At 39.8% G+C, this 17,381-nt stretch overlaps 1 protein-coding gene across 2 annotated transcripts in view; it reads left to right on the forward strand.

The window, feature by feature from the left end:
* The first annotated feature begins 75 nt into the window (after nt 1-75).
* ABL1 (ABL proto-oncogene 1, non-receptor tyrosine kinase) overlaps nt 76-17,381 on the forward strand; it is an 84,277-nt gene continuing 66,971 nt past the window's right edge. Inside the window, exon 1 of one of the 2 annotated variants that reach the window (XM_026062189.1) lies at nt 76-842. In XM_026062189.1, coding sequence (XP_025917974.1) covers nt 707-842 — 136 coding nt within the window. In that variant the 5' untranslated portion in view covers nt 76-706. The remainder of the gene's footprint in view (nt 843-17,381) is intronic. The other variant, XM_026062192.1, reaches the window with a different exon arrangement.

Raw genomic sequence — 17,381 nt, forward strand, 5'->3', positions numbered from 1 at the left:
AATGGCGCCGCGGTGCCCGCTCGCCCGCTTCGTGTCCGCCGGCGCGGGGCAGAGGTAGCAGCGGTAAGAGCGGCGGGGCGCCGGCGATGGGAGAGGGCGAGCGCTCGTGAGGGCCCGACGGCGCGGACGCCTGGCGGAAGAGCGCGCGTGGATCCCCGAAGGCCGCGCTTGCCTGCGCCTCGTCGCGGAGCCTCAAATGATTTTGACGCGCTTGAGCCTGTTAGACTTCGACGATACTTGAAGCCAAATACGTGGCTTTTTGGTCTTCACCAACTCAATGCTATGCAAAAGAAAAGGAAAAAAAAGAAAGCTTGACACTGATTGCAGTGGGAATGACTGTTTCCTGCCCTGGGTGAGCCTACATGCGGTTTCTTGTTTGTAAGATGAACTAATTCTCCTTTGCCCGGTGGAAGACGCGCTGCATATGGTAACGTAAAACTTTGATGACACTCGTAGTTACTAAGCAATTGGAACTTTTAACTTGTTGTTTTGCATAAAGCCACCTAAAGAGCCTTGTTGCTGTCTCCAGAAGCGCTGGACGAGTCCGTGTGCTTGTCTTAATTCTTTGCTGCAAGTGACTTTATTACGCAGTGAGCGCAACCAACACACCCACCTAAAATACATTTTCCTTCCAAGCTCCGTCCCAACCTGGAAGATCAGGGATCAAAAACTTCTTGTCCTGGGGAAGGCTGCCCATAGTTACTTTATGGGGCAGCAGCCTGGAAAAGTCCTTGGGGACCAAAGGAGGCCAAGTCTGCCTGCCCTGCACTTTATCAAAGGAGCAGGGAAGAAGGAATCATCTAGGCATGGGGGCCCGCATTGTAATGTCTTCGTGGAACATGGTAAGAGGTTTCTGTTGGTATTTCTTTGGGTTTATTTCTGGTCTGCTCAGTTGGATGCAATGTTGTTTATTAAATTGCTTAATACAGATATAAAGAGATCGTACTGCATGAAAGTCTTCTGCTTTCTTTCTCTTGCTTCTTGATGCAAATCCTGTGTGATCATTTCATAAGAAAATATTTAACTTGTGTCAGATTGCTTGAAACCTAAAGAGAGGTTATTATACAGCTGAGTACTAAAAACAAGGAAATAACTTGTTTTTAACATCATACAATTTTCTTATTTCTGCCTTAGATATGTTCTTGTTCAAAATCTGGGAAAGTGTTTCATCTTTTCTGATTTGTCTGTTTTGTGGGTATAGACCAACCACAGCTGATGGTGATGCTATTGTCAGTGGCAGGCTTTTCTAATTATCTTTAAAGGGTCTCTGCTACCTGGAAAAAATACCTTCCTTTGGAAAGTTTGGGGGGGGGGGGTGCTGCAGTTGTGACACCTGATGTGAATCAAACAGATTCTTGTTAATTGCTTAGTGCATTTACAGCACTTTTGGCTGTGGCTTCTCCTCAGGCCAGTTAGGCCTTGATCTTGTGCTGTGATGGGAGTAAGTGCAAGAGTGAATAGGTTAGGGGGTTAGCAGCCCCTTTGCTTGCTGGTTTTCCACAAAGTAAGAGGGGACTGAGAATCTCAGGAAAGAAACAAAATGAAAAACTCAGTAGGATTCAAAGGTAGGTTTAGTAACTATTTCAGATTTTTTTTTTTAATAAATGACTGAGTGGATTTCAAGCTTATGTTAGCCATTTTCAAAGGTCAGACCCAGTAAAGTGTTGTTTTGTTGAAACTTTTGGAGTAATCCTTCTTTTTGCTTAATGTGTTTTCAGTTCTGATATTCTTTGAGCAGACATGCTACTGGCCACTATCTTAAGCTAGTGAGTATGATTTTGACAAAGCTTGTTCAACAGTTTTCTCCTCCTGAGAAAGTTTATTTGAGCACAAAACCAAACTGCATCTATAATCTTTATCCAATTGAAAATTGAAAGATTTGCTGTGTCTGAGAACACAATCAACTGCTAAGTGGAAAAGTTTTTATTTATTTTTATTTTAGCTGGGCTTTGTTTTGAAACTTTCTCTTATCCTGAGTTTTTAGGAGTCGCCAAGAAATTCTGTGCAGTACTTAGCAAAGATACAGAGGGAGATGCTGCATACATACTACCGTGTTTCAAGTTACATATTGTTTCAAGTTACATTAATGTTATTGCTTTTCATTTCCTGTGCAGTGTTTGTGCACTGAGGTTATTTGGAAATTGAAGGTTGTTAATGGAAAGATAGAGAATATAAGGGCTAACTTGGCATAAAAATCCTGCTGCAGAAATTTTCTGAGGCACGCTTTCAGTACTGAAATATACCCACTCCTCCACCCCCAGTTTGGTTGCTGCTTTACTACTTTGGACAGAGTTTCAAGGTCAGATGAGACGCGTTGCACTTAACTGCAAGCAACGCGATATTCTAACTACCTTCGGTGTTTTGATGTAGCAGAAGAGCCAGAAATGCTCCTTTTTGATCATCTAACAGGAATAGGCAGATGGTAACTTTTTGCCAGTATGACCTGAGGTCAGAACACCCTAGCACATTTGCAAAGAAAATAGCGTCTATAATGTCCATATACCATATGTCCACAAGAGACCTCAGTGTCTTGATTTTTGAAAAGAATAAACTTGAAAGGGGACATCAAGGCTGGTACATCTGTTAAGAGAACTGCAAAAGATCAGCCTCGCTTATCCACATGAGGAAAACTTCTTCCTTTGACTGTATGAAATGGTTCTTCGTAGTCTAGACAGTAGAAGGCTGTACCACTGTTTTTGTTGTTCAGCTCTATTTTGAATTTTGGTCTCTTACTTGCCTGAAAAATGTTGTCTTGTCATTGAAATATATGTGCTTAAAAATATCTACAACAATACAGAGGAAACAAAGCTCATCTTAGAAGTTCTTCATCTCCCTCAAATTTTTTTGATAATTTTCTTGTCTTTGAAATGTATATAACCTGACTTTCTAACATATTAACTTTCCAATTAATGCGAAGAATGTTCATGTTTTCAATCCTATTCAGAGACAGTACTGTAAGCTGTATTTTATTTAAAAAAAAAAAAAGTTGGGATTTTTTTAGGGTTTAAATAATTTTTGCATGTTTTCCTTTCAGTATCTTCATTACACGTTTTTTTCTGAATGCCAAATACTGTATCTGGATTCCCTGTCCTACAGTGGGAACTAGTTTGTCCCTAGAAAATCAAACATCCTGCTTTTCATAACTAATAAATATTTTGGAGAAATTCAAGGGTGGGTTGCTTAAAGCAAACACCTAGAGATAGTAGAACTCTTAAAGATACTTGTTTGAAGTTACTGTGTATTAAAATCTGTGATAAAGCAAAAAAAGCTGTTGAGTTGGTAATAGCATGGCTTGTCTGTTATGGCTGCATTTTGGCAATGCTGTTTCATAACCTTGTCTCACTAGTTTTGGTGGGACCACAACCTGCTAAGTTTTACTAAGGCTGATTCAGTAGACACTTAGCAGTGATTATCAAGGCATTAAAGATCTTAAATGCTTCAGTGGTATTGAATCTTGATTAGTCAAAGGGTTAATAAATAATACCAGATGGTAACAATGTATGGCAAAATGATTTTCAGGAAAGTAATTCCACTTCTCGGACATCCTTCTCTCTGTAGTATTCAAAGCAGTGCTTTGAGAGGCTTTTGAAATGTAAAGACACAACTATCCAGAAATCAGCTGTGCAGGTAGTCAAATGTTCTACTGGAACAATGCAAAGAAGCTCTAAATTTTGTCATTGAGGCCAGCATTATAGTGGAAAAATCCATTGGTGGTTTAGGACCAGTAAGTTTTGGACTTTTTCTTTCTTTGCCTTACTGCTTCCACCACTAAAGGTGTTTTACTACAGTACAGTAAACTCCTGCTTGTTATCCTCAGTAGCAGAGTAGCCCTTGAGGATTTTGCATATTGCATCTCGATGCAAATTACTTCATCTCTTAGATTATCCTTTCTCTCAACTTCAAGATGGCAAATAAAGGCAATGTTTGCCTCTTCCCTTGTGCTTTTCTCAGCTGAGAAATAGTTACTGTTTTTGGGAATATCCAGCTGAGAGGGAAAAAAAAAGAACTTGGTCAGTATGCAGTTAATGGAAAAGAGTTTGTAAATACAGATCTGAGTTTGCCCAATGGTATCTTGTGCCTTTCCAGAACATTAATCTCATTAAAACTCAAACTTCTGAAAAGAAGCAAACTCAATGTTAAGGTGCATTCCCAGAGAGCTCAACTCTGATCCTGGAGTTGGCACTAGTTAATTGAAATGATCTGCAAACACCACAGTTTCTGCAACTGTGTTAGGTAGGTGGTGTTGTATTTGGTGGTGAGTAGGTTCTTTAAAGCATCTTGGTAGAATAGTAACTCTGAGCAAAAGCAGTACTTGAAGACTTTAAAAAAAATGAATTTTAATGATTTTACCTATGTTGCTGAGGTAAGGAAGAGCTTGACAGTATGACTGTCTAGTGAGATAGTAGCTTTGGTCCACGGGAGAACCATAGCTTGTGTTCAGTTTACTGGGCCGTTGACTGTTGTGTTACCGCTTGGTCAACAGCAGAAGAGTGTTACGGCTCGCTGCTTGCTATGCTGCGCTCGTAAATGTGAGCGCGAGTCCGGCCTCTGGCTGAGCTGGGTGGTTGGGGCTGTTGCTTGGACAAGGGGGAGGCAATGGACTGCAGCGCTGCTAGTTGTGACCTTGGAAGGATAGCTAGCAGTTGCAGAGGATGCTGCTGAGGGGTGTCTCTGGTGGTGGGAGCCCAAAAGATTGGGGCTCATACACACCCTTTGCTGGGTGGATGGTGACAGTGACTGAGAATGGGAACCACCTTTCTGTGGACATTGGTGGTGGGAGATCGAGTGTGATGTTTGGATTTAGTAATGGGAAATCACAGTAAATAATAGCTTAAAACATAGATCATTTTAAGGACACTGCAGCGTTGATGTACATCTTTGCTGTCGTGGTGCCATCTTTGCTGTGGCAGAGAAGGTTGGTTTGAGGGGAAGAAAAAACCTTCTGAAGTGGTCTTGAATATGAGACTCTTATGCTGCTTCTTGTTATGTATAGTGGATCACTGATAGGCTTCAACCTGTCTCAACTCTTTCATTGTTTTGTGTTATAAATCATAGATATACAAACCTTTGAGACATCATGCAATTAACACAACTATGGTTAGCTTTAAAGTTGTGAGGAAGAGAAGGTACTTTCTTTTTTAATCGGTGTTATGCGTTTACACTACCAGGGAGTAATAACTGTTCAACTTCAGACTTTATTTTAACTGTCTTTAGGACACAGATGATAAAGCACTTAGACAAGAACTTTTTTGTCTTACATTCTGGTAATGGTAAAATGTGGACTTATCTTTTAGAAGAGAGACTATGAAAAAGTGATAAGCTTAAATGAACCGTTTACCTTACTGGGGAAAAAAGAGATGAACTCCATCCATTTTTCCTATAACTTTAGCACTGAATTCTGCTGAAGTCAGCCTACTGTAGTCTCTCTCATATAGGATATGAACTTTTATTCTTATAAGGGTGCTGAAAGTTTTACTGCTTTAACTAGTAGGTAATTCTACAAAATGGATCCATAGCATAAGCATGCCAAAGCTGCCCATTGGAGATCTGTCCTATAAAATTTGCTACTATAAAAAAATCAATTAAAAGAATCTCTGCTTGCATTGTTGATGAAAAAAATTGATTATTTTTAATAGTCTTTAGGATTAATAATCAAATTTCCTTTACATTGATAAATTTCATGTTTCAACAGTGCAGGTTGTGAAAATGAATAATATACAAATACATACTATAATATATGCTGTTGTTATTATATTGTTATTTATTATTTTTATGAAACGTTGGTCTTTTTCATACCATGTAAGAAAATGCATATTTCCAAGAGATATTATTTATTGTTTTGAGTAAAATATTATTAAAATTAATTTTAAGACTTTATTCTAAACTTTTGTCAATCAGGTGGTCCAGAATTGGTTGTGAGCAAGCAATAATATAAGGCTTTATTTCTACTTGCTATCCTTTATCTTACAGGTAGTCTCCACAAATCTACTTTATACACAATATAAATTTATTAGGTAGTCAGTTACCATACATAGAAATAATTTATATGAGATTCCTTCTATTCAAAAACCTTATTTCTTTAAAACCCATGTAGTTCTAAAACTTATCTCTTATCTTTTTCCATTGTTCCTTAGAGCATTTTTATACTCAGTCTCTGATGCCTCACTAACTGCAAGACCTGAGGCTTGAAACTGCTTTACTGCTCCTGATGCCTCTTTAGACCTTTCACCTGAAACTGTCTTTAACACCAGCGTAAGGGAAGTCCGTTATTTCAAGTCTCCCTTTAGTATCTCAGGTCTGTGCTCTAAACTGACAACACCTTTTTTCATTGTTAGGTGAGAGATTTGGCAGCACCCAAACTTAAATTTCCATCTCTATTAGGAGAGACTTATCCCAGCTTTGAGATCATTGCTTATGTATTCAGCTTTGATGTGCTTCAGTATTAATCAGGTTAGTGCTGGCAGCAGCTGCACACCAAATGCAGATTTGTTTACAGTCTCTGATTACATTCCTTTTTATCATCCAAAGCTCTTGCTATGATTTTTCTTGCTCCGGTTATCAAATAGCGGTAGGTTTCGCTAAGAATCTCCTCTACAAAAACTTCACCTAGGGTTGGAATATGTTAGGGAAGAGGCCTACAATTTGCTAAACTGTTTTTCCACGTCCACTGGAGTGGAAGATGATGATGATGGGGAAAGGCTAATCCTTTTTTTGGGCAAAAACAGTTCTGTTTTGCACACTGGCTAATCTTTGATAACTTCCCATATTTAAGCAGTTCATCTCCTTCATGATGGATAGGTAGTAGTTGCTAGTATGCCAGACTTTCATTAACAGATTGTGCCGGTTCTGCATTTTTGTTGCTTAGCAATTTTAATAGATATGCTATACAAGAAGATCAGTACAGGGTGGCAAGAGAAAGCTGCAGGGTATTCGAATAGAAATTATTGTTAGTAAGTGATCTTCTTATTCAAAACACTTCAAAATTTGCCAGCATTTTAAATTGAAAAGCTTAAATCTTAAGCTTGAAAGAGAGGAGTAGGCATAGTCCTGTTGATAAAGTTGGGAAATGTGGGTTTTACCCTTGATGCTCTTTGTGACTGGCTGTGTGACATCGGGCGAGGGGGAAAGAAAGGTGAAAATGGCTTTGACAAGTCTCGTCGTTTTGCTTGGCGTCTCAGGCTGTTCAGTAGGCTTTGCTTTGCCACTTGAGTGCCTAGAAACTTTTATAAAGACAATGAGAAATAAATCCATGAGTATTGCTATTACTAGGCAATTGTGCTGTATTTGCCACGTGGATGTGACTGTAACCCCTTCTTAGTGTCTTGGCAAGGTGTCAGGAACACTGTTAACTGATACCAGGTGATCTGAATGCATGTCTGAAACAAGTTCTTAATATCCGACTGATATCAGTGGTGAATTTGGTATCAGAGGGAAAGTTGATAGCACCAATACCTCAGCCTCCATCTGGAATATTTTAGTGTCCCCAGATTTCACAGAGTATCACTACAGCTCTGTTGGTATCCTTGATATGTGTTATAAGGTTTAAAATGGATATGTCATGCTACTAACCATGTGCAAGTGGGCATTCACTGTGTCATAAGATGTAATATACTTTTGCTATATAAAATGTTTTGATTGATTTGTATTAATGTAAACTGAAGGAGAGGTTTAAAATACCACCTTTTGGTGGTGGTTGTTTCAGATGTGCTTTGCTTTCCTCCTTTGGCAAGGGGAGGAGGCTGCATTTAATGTACAGTATCTATTGATAGCAGTATGAAGAGAGCTAGTGTCTTGACCCAGTAGTCTTTGTGATTCTTGACTTACTCTGCCATTCTAGCAAGAAGTAATAAGTCTCCTTATAAAAAGATCTGTTGTGAGTCGCAGAAGTCTATTACTGTAGGAACGTGCAAGTCAGCCTCAGCAGAAGTTAGAGGAACTCTGTCACTTAGGTTTTGTTGGCTGTCTCATCAGATCTTGCTCTGTATTGATGGAAGATCATTTAAAACAATCTGTAGAGGTTATTAATCTGGTTACCAAAGTATCTGTTTTCTCAGTTTAAAGAGGAATCTTGGATAGAAAAAGGTAATGAGCATCCAGATAATTATAGTAGGTAAAGCCTTCTAAGACGATGTCTTTCCTTAGTTCTTACCTTTGTTCTTTATACTTGCACATTTAATCCAAATTCTGCCCTTTGATATTATGCGTAACAAGTGGCTTGAAGTTGCATCCACCTGAGGGCAAAATTTGATATGAATCTGCTGAAGTAGTTCTTTATGCTCTGGGAAGAGTCCTTTTCTACATGTCTCATTGCAATGATGGGGCAAGTGTGTCCCGAATACAAGCATCCTTGAGGTTTTGCCTAAAGTACCTTCTAGGTCAGGCTTGCTTAGCTTTGGGGGTTTTTTGTTCTTTCCCAGGATTTCATCCTTGTTGTTACCCGTTAGGTTGCGAAAAGCATGAGTTTGCTTTTCCGTGGAGTGTTCGCTCTTAATTTACACGGATGTAGGAGAGATCATCACTCTTTCATGAGCCTGGAGCCTGGCTGATTTATGTTGTATCATCTCTGTGCTCTGCTTTTATCTAATGAGTAGAATTTCACAATAGATTATTAATCACTAAGTCTTTGGTTTCATTGTGTGTATTAAAGAGGCAATATTGCCAGGCATTGCCTGCCTTGAGAAGTTTCTTATCCATTAACCCTGCTTTTTCTAAGGCCTTTTGGTGCATTTATTTTTCTGACTGACTTGGGTTCCTACCTTATTCCTACCACGTCAGTTTAGGACTCCCCACCTGCTTTCCCAGGACCTGAGTTGTGTTCAGTCTGCCTCTCTGCAAACCCATCCTTTGAAATGCAGTGTGATCAGTACGGCAAACCCTGGTTGGTCCAGGCTCTCCTTAAACCCATATACTGAACCTTACTCTGTTCTGGTTTGCGTTCCATGTTTGCATCAAAGAGAAAATGATAGACTCGGGATATAAGATGAAGACAATACTGAATTACACATGACTGTCGCCTGGTTTTGCCTGTTAAATGCTTGCTTTTTGAGATGGCAAAGCTTGCTGACGTGCAGGAGTCCCCCTTCCCTGACCTGCTCTTCGTTTCCTGCCAGTTTTCCATCACATTTGGAAGTACAGAGCGACCTGGGCATGTTCCCTGTGTTTCCTGTCATGCTGATGCTATATAACGGGAAATTTCACTTATTTGCACACATCCAAAATCTACCAAATGTCCTGTATACGCCAACTCCGTCACCTTCTTGCAGGGAAACCAATGACCTGATCAGCTGCCAATCTGCAGCTGGTAAAACTGATGTTTTTTTTTATGACCTTTTTTTTTTTTTTCTTGTGTGTTGCCAGAATAAATAATGTTATTTTTCAAGAGACTGAATGTGTGAATGGTAGTGGGCTAAGGACACAGAAACTTTAAATAAGAAATGGTTCAGGCTTTCTGGAAATGTTTGCTATTTCACTGGTGTTAAAGTTGCAGAATTCCATAGGACACTTGTTAGTTGCTGTCTTATTAAGTGTGACCACTGAATGGCTCTGTCCCCTATAGTTACCATATTCTTGGTTTCTGATGTGACCAAAATGGATTATCAGCAGTGTTCTTATGTAGTAAACTGAACTCTTTTTCGATTAAATTTTTTAAATTATATTTGTAATAAACCTTGAGAAAACGAAACTGCCTTATAATGCACTGGCCACTAGGTGTCTTTTTCGAATCTCTTTAATGACTTGCTCTGGTTAAAACAAACCCCCTTTAATAAAAACCTCTGTGTCTTGGAAATCTGCACAAGCTAATGGCAAGAACCAGGATCAGAAATGACATCTGTGAATTTCAGAAATAGTGACTGACTGGTCTCTTTTGGTAATTTTAGAGCCTATAATGCTGGTTTTTTGAGTGTGCTTTCTGAAGAATTACACCATCTGTATTTATGAATTGAACTGGCTGTGCCATGGATGGTAGATGATGTTGCTTTTGCTTTTAACGTGAAGATCTTGCCCCCTCACCGTCTCGAGCTCCATTTCAGTCCAGTCTTCATTTAAAAAAAAATTGAAAATAAAATGCTGCTAATAGTTTTCAGTGCCATGTGCCTTTTCACTTACTGCTGTCTTCTGCCTGCGATCTCATTCCCCCACCTCTTTAGTTATGCCACACTGGCTTTTAAAATTTTATACCTATTTTCATTTGTTTCTTTATTAAATTGTGCCTTCCCCTCAGTATAGAAACTGGTTTTGTAAACCCTCTCATAGCATTAAGTGAGTTCAGTATTTCTAAACGTGAACTTTTCCTGGTGAAGATGCTCACGGAATAACTGAAAATAGCATTCAGTCTGTTACAGCTATTTACACAGTTAATGTTGTCTGAATGTCAGAACTGCGATCACGAAGCTAATTGTGGAGTTAAACTTCTATGAAGTCGTAACAATGCTAACTAAAGTGTAGCTGTCGTCTAGTAGTGCTCCTATTTTACTCAAATCTCTTTTGGATGGGAGAATTTTATAATAATGAATAAGATTTAGTGGATCTAGCAGAACAGTTTAAGCTGTAAATATGTTTGCTTGAGTGGATTTGTATTACTTCTACTAGCTGTAAGCTTTCTTTGTATCTGTAAACCTGACAACACATACTGTTGGTTTAAAAGGTACATTCTAGTTTAGCCAGAATTACTGGAATGGCTATTAGAGGTATTGTTGTCTGATTACACCTGATGTTTGCAAATAACTTTGGAAAGCTCAAATGAAAAGTATTGAATTAATGCCAAGCTATTATTTCTTGTTAAATATTTTTCATTTGATGGGTAAAAAGATGCATTTAAAATTCTTTTCAGTCTAATCTTTGCTTCTTTAAGACTTGCTTGATTCTACTAAATGTGTTTGCTACGTATATTTTTTCTAAATGTGCAGTTATTTCATACAAAATAAATGCCCTTTATTGAGAATTACCTGGAGGGGAAAAAGAAGCTATTCCCGTAATTTGATACTGTTGATGTTCATTTAGAAGCTGCAATTTCTTTGGGTTGTGGATTGTCTGTTATGTCTAATAGTGCCTCCCACACAGAGATTTTGATGTCAAGGTGCTATCGTATTTCAGGTATTAAGTAATAATTATTGTTATGAGGTGATCACATAAGACAGCGTATGCGTTGCTTGATCAGGAAGAAAAAAGCTGTTGCGGCAGCTTCAGTCTAATGAGACCTCACTGCCAGAATTTGCGGTGCTATTTATGTTGCTCCTGCTGGAGAGTAGGTACAGAAAAGTAAGGTTTTATCTGAAGACAAGTATGATCTCTGCATTGTGTCTTTGCAGATATACCCTGTCAATTTGCAGCTTTATTCTGGGAGTTCGTTCTGGAACTGCTGCAGTAATAAGTCTGGAGAGGGCCAAAATGTGCAGGGCTAGTAACACCTCTAATTTAAGTAGTTAATATTTTGAGCGATGTATAGGATAAATTAGAATAATAATGGCTGGGTTTTTGGAGCCAAATGCTAGTTTGAAATGCTAATATCATTTGGTTACTGCAGTTAGACTTTACCCCTGCAAAGCAAAGGCATCGCATGACATTTCCTCTGAAGACCTGCTGCGATGGTGATAAGCAAGACCTCTCTTGAGAGTGATTGTGAACTTCACTGAGCGGTAGCATGACTTTGTAATTGTGATTAAGAACACAGGATTTAAAGAACATTGAATGAAAATAGTGATCAATGCTGTGTTTACTATCAGGTAAGGATTCAAAGAACTGCAAAACATTAATATGAAATACTTACATTCCACTCATCAGAATAAATAGCATAAGTCCCGTGAAGTACATGGAGTGTTTTTGTTCTAATTTGATAACTATAATGTTACTTTTCCCTCCCAAAAAAGTGAATTTTGCAGTATATTGGCCAGGTTCACATCATTTAGTCCTGCATAACTGCAGACATTAAAACCATCAGGTCAAGGTGAGAGACCCAGACACCAGCAGAGCAGACGCTTCCCAGCTCAGACATCTCTACAGTCTGTGATGTTTCCAAATTAGGAAGTGGTGGGCTTTAGCTGGACTGCAGACCCTGATGATCTGAAGTCCCTGGTATGATACACACTTCATGGCCACCAGTTAGGCTTGAATCACCCGCTAACAAGGATTCCTCATCGCCCTGATCCCAGTGAGTCACAGCAGAGATGGTGGAACGCTCTCTGCCTTTTGATAAAGGCTAGATGTTGTGGCTAAAACAGCAAGATTGTTGGTGAGCCACATTTGAAATAACTCTACTGGATAGTATTTGAAGTGCTTGGTTTCACTGAAATCTTTTCACTTCTACCATTAAATTACTTTTAATGGCTGCTTGGATGTCACTGTTTTTAAATTCCAGAATTAGAAAGACAGCAGGTCATCTGTGATTATGAGGCTTTCATCTGCTGAAGTTGTATTTCTGAAAGTTGATGCGCTGCTTGTGAAATGCTCCCCTAAGGCAAGTCAAGCCCTTTGGGGAGGGGGACTGAGGATGGTAGTGAGTCAGACAGGCATTTCATGTTTCAGTTATTAATGTAGTACACTTTATGATTCACAAATTGGAATTGCTAGCAGCTGGATTTTAAAAATGCACTACTTCTAAAAATTTTAGAAGGAAAACTGCCCCCATGCAAGTAAAGGTGCTCTTTCCTACCTCAGAGAGCCCTTACTGCAGTCTTACATGGTCACACTTTGGTCTGAGTTCTCTTTCTCCTCACTTTGGCTTGCACTGTGGTCAGGTCTGTAGCCCAGCCCTGGTGGAGGTGCCCCCTTGTGAAGCTGACATAGCAGATGTCTCTGAGAGCTTTGCAACCCCCTCCTGAGACGTAAGCTCTTACCTGAAGGAGATGCGTTGAAAAAAATAATTATAGGGTGCATTCCTGGCTTGTAAAGAAATTCTATTCAGTTCTATTTGATTTATTTAAAAAGGATACAAACATGCAATAGAATTAAAAACTATTGTCACAATGATGCTGAATACAAAGCTAGACAAAGGGATTTTTTTTTAGAATACAAAGTATTGAAAGAGAGAATGGGTTAGACCCTCTCCCTTCCTCCTCTCATCTCCCGTGTCAAAAAAAATTAAAAATCCTCATKAATGTAATACCTTAAGCAAAGTACTACCAAAAAAAAAGCAGTTTGGGGGGAGGGTGCTGTCATGGCTGTGGTCAAGCTTTTGCTAAAAAGTTCTGTCAGTGCACCTAAATCCCAACGTTTTGTTGCTGTGGGCTCGGTTGTGTGAACACAGGTCCTGTCCAAGTGAGGTCCCACCACGGCTGGTGACTCTTTGGGTGCTGGCATCTGCCTGTATTCGTCTYGTCACCAGATGCAGCACCTTGGACTCCTCTTGAGTACCAGTGGCCAGACTTGACTCCTGAGCTCAGAGGCTGATGCCTTGGTCGGAGCATCCTTTCGTACCTGAAAGGTTTCTAGGAGGTTTGGTGTAAGGAGCTGGCCTCCCCAGCAGTTTGCCTGGGGATGTTTTATGAGACACGCACAAGTAAGAGCAGATAGTGAAGCGTGGGGGAGCGGAGGAGGGGAGGGGATGTGCGAGGCTTCTCCGGGGCGCTTCTGCCGCTTCCTGCTGTGTGGGTGGCTATGAGCCAGCCTGCATGACAGAGCTCCCTGTTATTTCCATACGGAGTGTTCCTCAGATAAAACCGTGGCAAGGACCTTCGTTCCTACTTTCTCTTGTGCCACCTACGCTTTTCCTCCCACATCTGGCTCTTGCGCSCAGTAGAAATGAAAGCTTTTGCTAACCAAACCAAATGAAAACCAAAAAAAGCCCCTCACCTTCAGCTTTTTCTTTAGGCTTGGTATCAGCTAGTGTTGTTTGAAAGAATAATTGAGTTCGTTTTTGTTTGTTTGTTTGGTTTTTTTTTTAATTGTTTCCCCTCAGTACAGGGTTTGTCCTTGGGTAGGTAAAATATGTATTTTCATGCTTGGTAACTGAGATTTGTGTAGGTGACCCCGCTGTGATGCAGCGCAGTCCACATGCTGTGACTGCAGTGATGGGCTGGTTCTGAGGTGGAGGAGATGCTATGTTCTTCCGTGCAGTGGGAAACGTGGGTAGTTAACTAATATCTGCTTGGTTTATTTATAAGTCCAAAAAAAAAAAATTCTTTTGTTTTTGTGCTCTTAGTTTTCGTAAAGCTGCAAATTCTGTCCCTTTAAGCCCATATTAAAAGGAAATTAGACTTCTTCATAGGCATGGAAGAAGATTAGGAAAAGAGTGGAAGTGCCTGAAGGTACTCTGGGAAAGGCTAATTTGTGGTGTTGGTTTAAGTTAGAAGCCTTGCCTTTTGTACAGGTGATAGTGGCAATAGGCACAATGCTATGAACATTCATTTTACTTTGATTTTTCATTGGGGGGGAATAAAAACCTTAAATTCTTCTTATATAACACTCTCAAGTAGATGCCTATTCACTATCCAACCGCCCTTTGTAAATTTGTATAGTACATCCCCTGATGTTTCACAYTCGTCTTGTGGCTGCTCACCTTTTGTCTTCCAGTGTTCTAAAGCTGTTTGTTTTTTCTCTTTACTAAATTGTTGCTTTTTCTCTTGAAGAAGCAACTGTCCATCTTCAAATTGGATGCTCTTTGCAGGTTGGCTGGTCACTTTGTATTCTATCAGACTACGGAAATCCTGCTGTTGATTTGAAGGAGCTGAAATCCTTGTTTAGAAAAGAAAATCGTAATTTCTTACTGTGTCCCTGAGAAGCTGTTGGCCTGCACTTGCAGGTGACCTGCCAAGGATTTTAAAAAAGAAAAATTGGATTTTATCCTCTCTTTTCTGGTTTTTAAGATGGTCAAAGCTGGCATAAAAAATAGTAGTTTTCTGAGAGGGGCTTTGTCTGCCCTAAGCAGCAAAAAAAGAGCAAACCTAATCTTGTTTTTCTTCTTGGGTCACCTTTTAAGCTCTTGGGTATATTAGCTTGCTATTGAAAATGGTATTTCTTTCCTTCTGCCCCTTTGTGTAAAGGGAAATAGATGTCTGGCCCGCTCAATTTGCTGTTTTGACATCTTCTTTCTGTAGTGCTGCGTAGTTGTTCCTTTGTACTGCGTTTTGGGAGGATAGTGTTTAGCGATTGAGTGTGTCCTCCTTTTTGGGCAGCTGTACTTGAAATCCCAGTGGCGATGGGAACAGCTGACCACGTTCCTTCTCTCCCCTCCTACAGCAATCTAACTCTTGAACTATTGCTCTAATGAGGTTAAGGGTGCTGCTTTCTCAGGTTTCTGCTTCTTTACAACTTAATGTAACTTGTGAGTAGTCTGAYATTCATCAATACTTTGGCATTCTCTGATGTGCAAAATATTACCTCTAACTGCTCTGTGAAAACAAAAAATTGAACCATTCCTGGAAAACTTGGTTCTCAGCTTTCTTGATGAGACTGGTTAAAGTTCTTTTACCCAAACTCCTCCGTATGGCTGGATCATATCATCTAAGTAAAGTTTGAAGAGTTACGTGGACAGAAGGCTGTTGCATGTTRCAACAAAAAACCTTGTTTTGAAAACCTGCATTTTTCTCATGGATTGTGATTACACTGGATGGGTCTTTGATTTCCACTTTGTTCTTGCCAGCTGTTGAGATCTGACCTAGACTTTGCTGGGAGGGTGATGGTCTGATTGCAGCACTTTGGTGCAGGATAAACACTCAGGGGCCCCAGTTCAGACATTTTCTTTCTTCAGTCTGCTGATTTTTATTTATTTAACAAACAGGAGCAGAAATTGAAGAAACAATGCACAGATCCACTTTTCAGCAATATCCCTTCTTCCACCTGCTCTCACCAAAACAGTGATGGGAAAGAAGGAACATAATTACAGCAAAATATTATGTGCGTCTTTCATAACATAAACCCTGTACTTTAGGAAAGATTATATTGCTGGACTAAATAGTCCAGAAATAGTGTCCTTCCATTTTTCCATGTTGTCCCTTTCCTGCAAATAGTATTTTCATAAGATGCCTGAATGTCTGAATTAGTCTTTTTTTTTGTGTGTGTATGAATGCTTATCTTTCAAGTGTCATAAAATAATCCTTCCAGCTGAGATTGAGTTCATCATTCAGAATCCATGTTCAAAGGAAATGTCTTAAGGATTAAAAAAAAAAAAAGCCATGAGGAGGCCATCTTGCTTTTGAGATCCTTCAGGCTTTGAGATTTTGGTTCATAGCACTTGGTATTTTTTTTACCTCATGTCTAGGGACATTTTATCATCCTCCTCTTTYCTGTTCCAAGCAATTACCATTTATTTTATCTTCAAGCAGCAGCCTGTGGCAATAAATTTTAGGAAATTCCTTCCCGCCCTTTATTAAGCCCTACATAATAGCTTCCGCTACTCACTCATACATTCATTAAGAAGAATTAAATGAGTACTGGCGGCCATTAGCAGAGCGTTTAATAACCTCTCCAAGGGAAGGTGCAGCAGATTGGAATAAATGAACAGGAGCAAAAACAAATGAAATAACTTTATAGAATATGCTCAACTAATTTGTTCTTTTCAAAAAAAAATTCAAAATGACTTATTTACATGAATGTAGCATTTTAAAAGRTGCCATTTTGACACCCCTGGCAGAAGAGTCCTCTGTTCGTGGGGTCCTCGGGCGGCAATAGTGCGYGCTTGGCTGCGGCACCTCGCGGCTCCTCATTACCCAGCTAACTGGAAGGATCTTTTTAAGGGGAGAAAGGGCATTTCGGTGTGTTCCTACCCACTTCCCTAGCTGCCGATACTGTCAGCAAGGCTGGTAGCTGTGCATACGGATTGCCGCAAGGACATCTGTCTTCTAGGAACTGGACCGTAACTAATAGCTCATCTCATCTCAACTGCACAGCAGCCTTCAGATGCTGGTGATGTTTGAGCCCTTCCCCTCTGGATTACGTTCCAGCTGATGGTGTGAGGTGTAAAACTGAGAACAGTTACCAGTAATCAAATTTCCCTCTCCTGCTATCAGTACTCAAGTTCTTATTTTAAAGGAAGTTTGCTGTCAGCTGGCATTTGGCACTTGAGAGATCCGAGTCTAAATCCCCCTACAATGACTTTTCAGAAATTAAAATGATTTAGTGGCTATCGATGTAAGCAGTTTGCGTAGGATGTCTCAACTAGCAAAGCATTAAAACCAGGACTACTGGTAGACTTGGGGTTGCATGCTGTGGTGCATGGAGTGCCTGCAGAAGGGTCTTGTCACTTGCTGTAGTCCCTTGCAATACTTCCAGTATTTTAAAGTCCGGGTATATTGCCTGATCTGTACAGATGGAGGAAAGTAGCTGGGATTCATGTGGATTAAAGTGTTCTCTCTTGAAAGTTTGAGGCTGTTTAGTAGCATATGTTATTTCCTCCTGATGTAAGATAAACAGAGCTTTAATTAAGATGATACCAGCTACTGTTTTAC

Source organism: Apteryx rowi, unplaced genomic scaffold, assembly GCF_003343035.1.
Source record: "Apteryx rowi isolate R43461 unplaced genomic scaffold, aptRow1 scaffold_19, whole genome shotgun sequence".
In the NCBI taxonomy this organism is placed as follows: domain Eukaryota; kingdom Metazoa; phylum Chordata; class Aves; order Apterygiformes; family Apterygidae; genus Apteryx; species Apteryx rowi.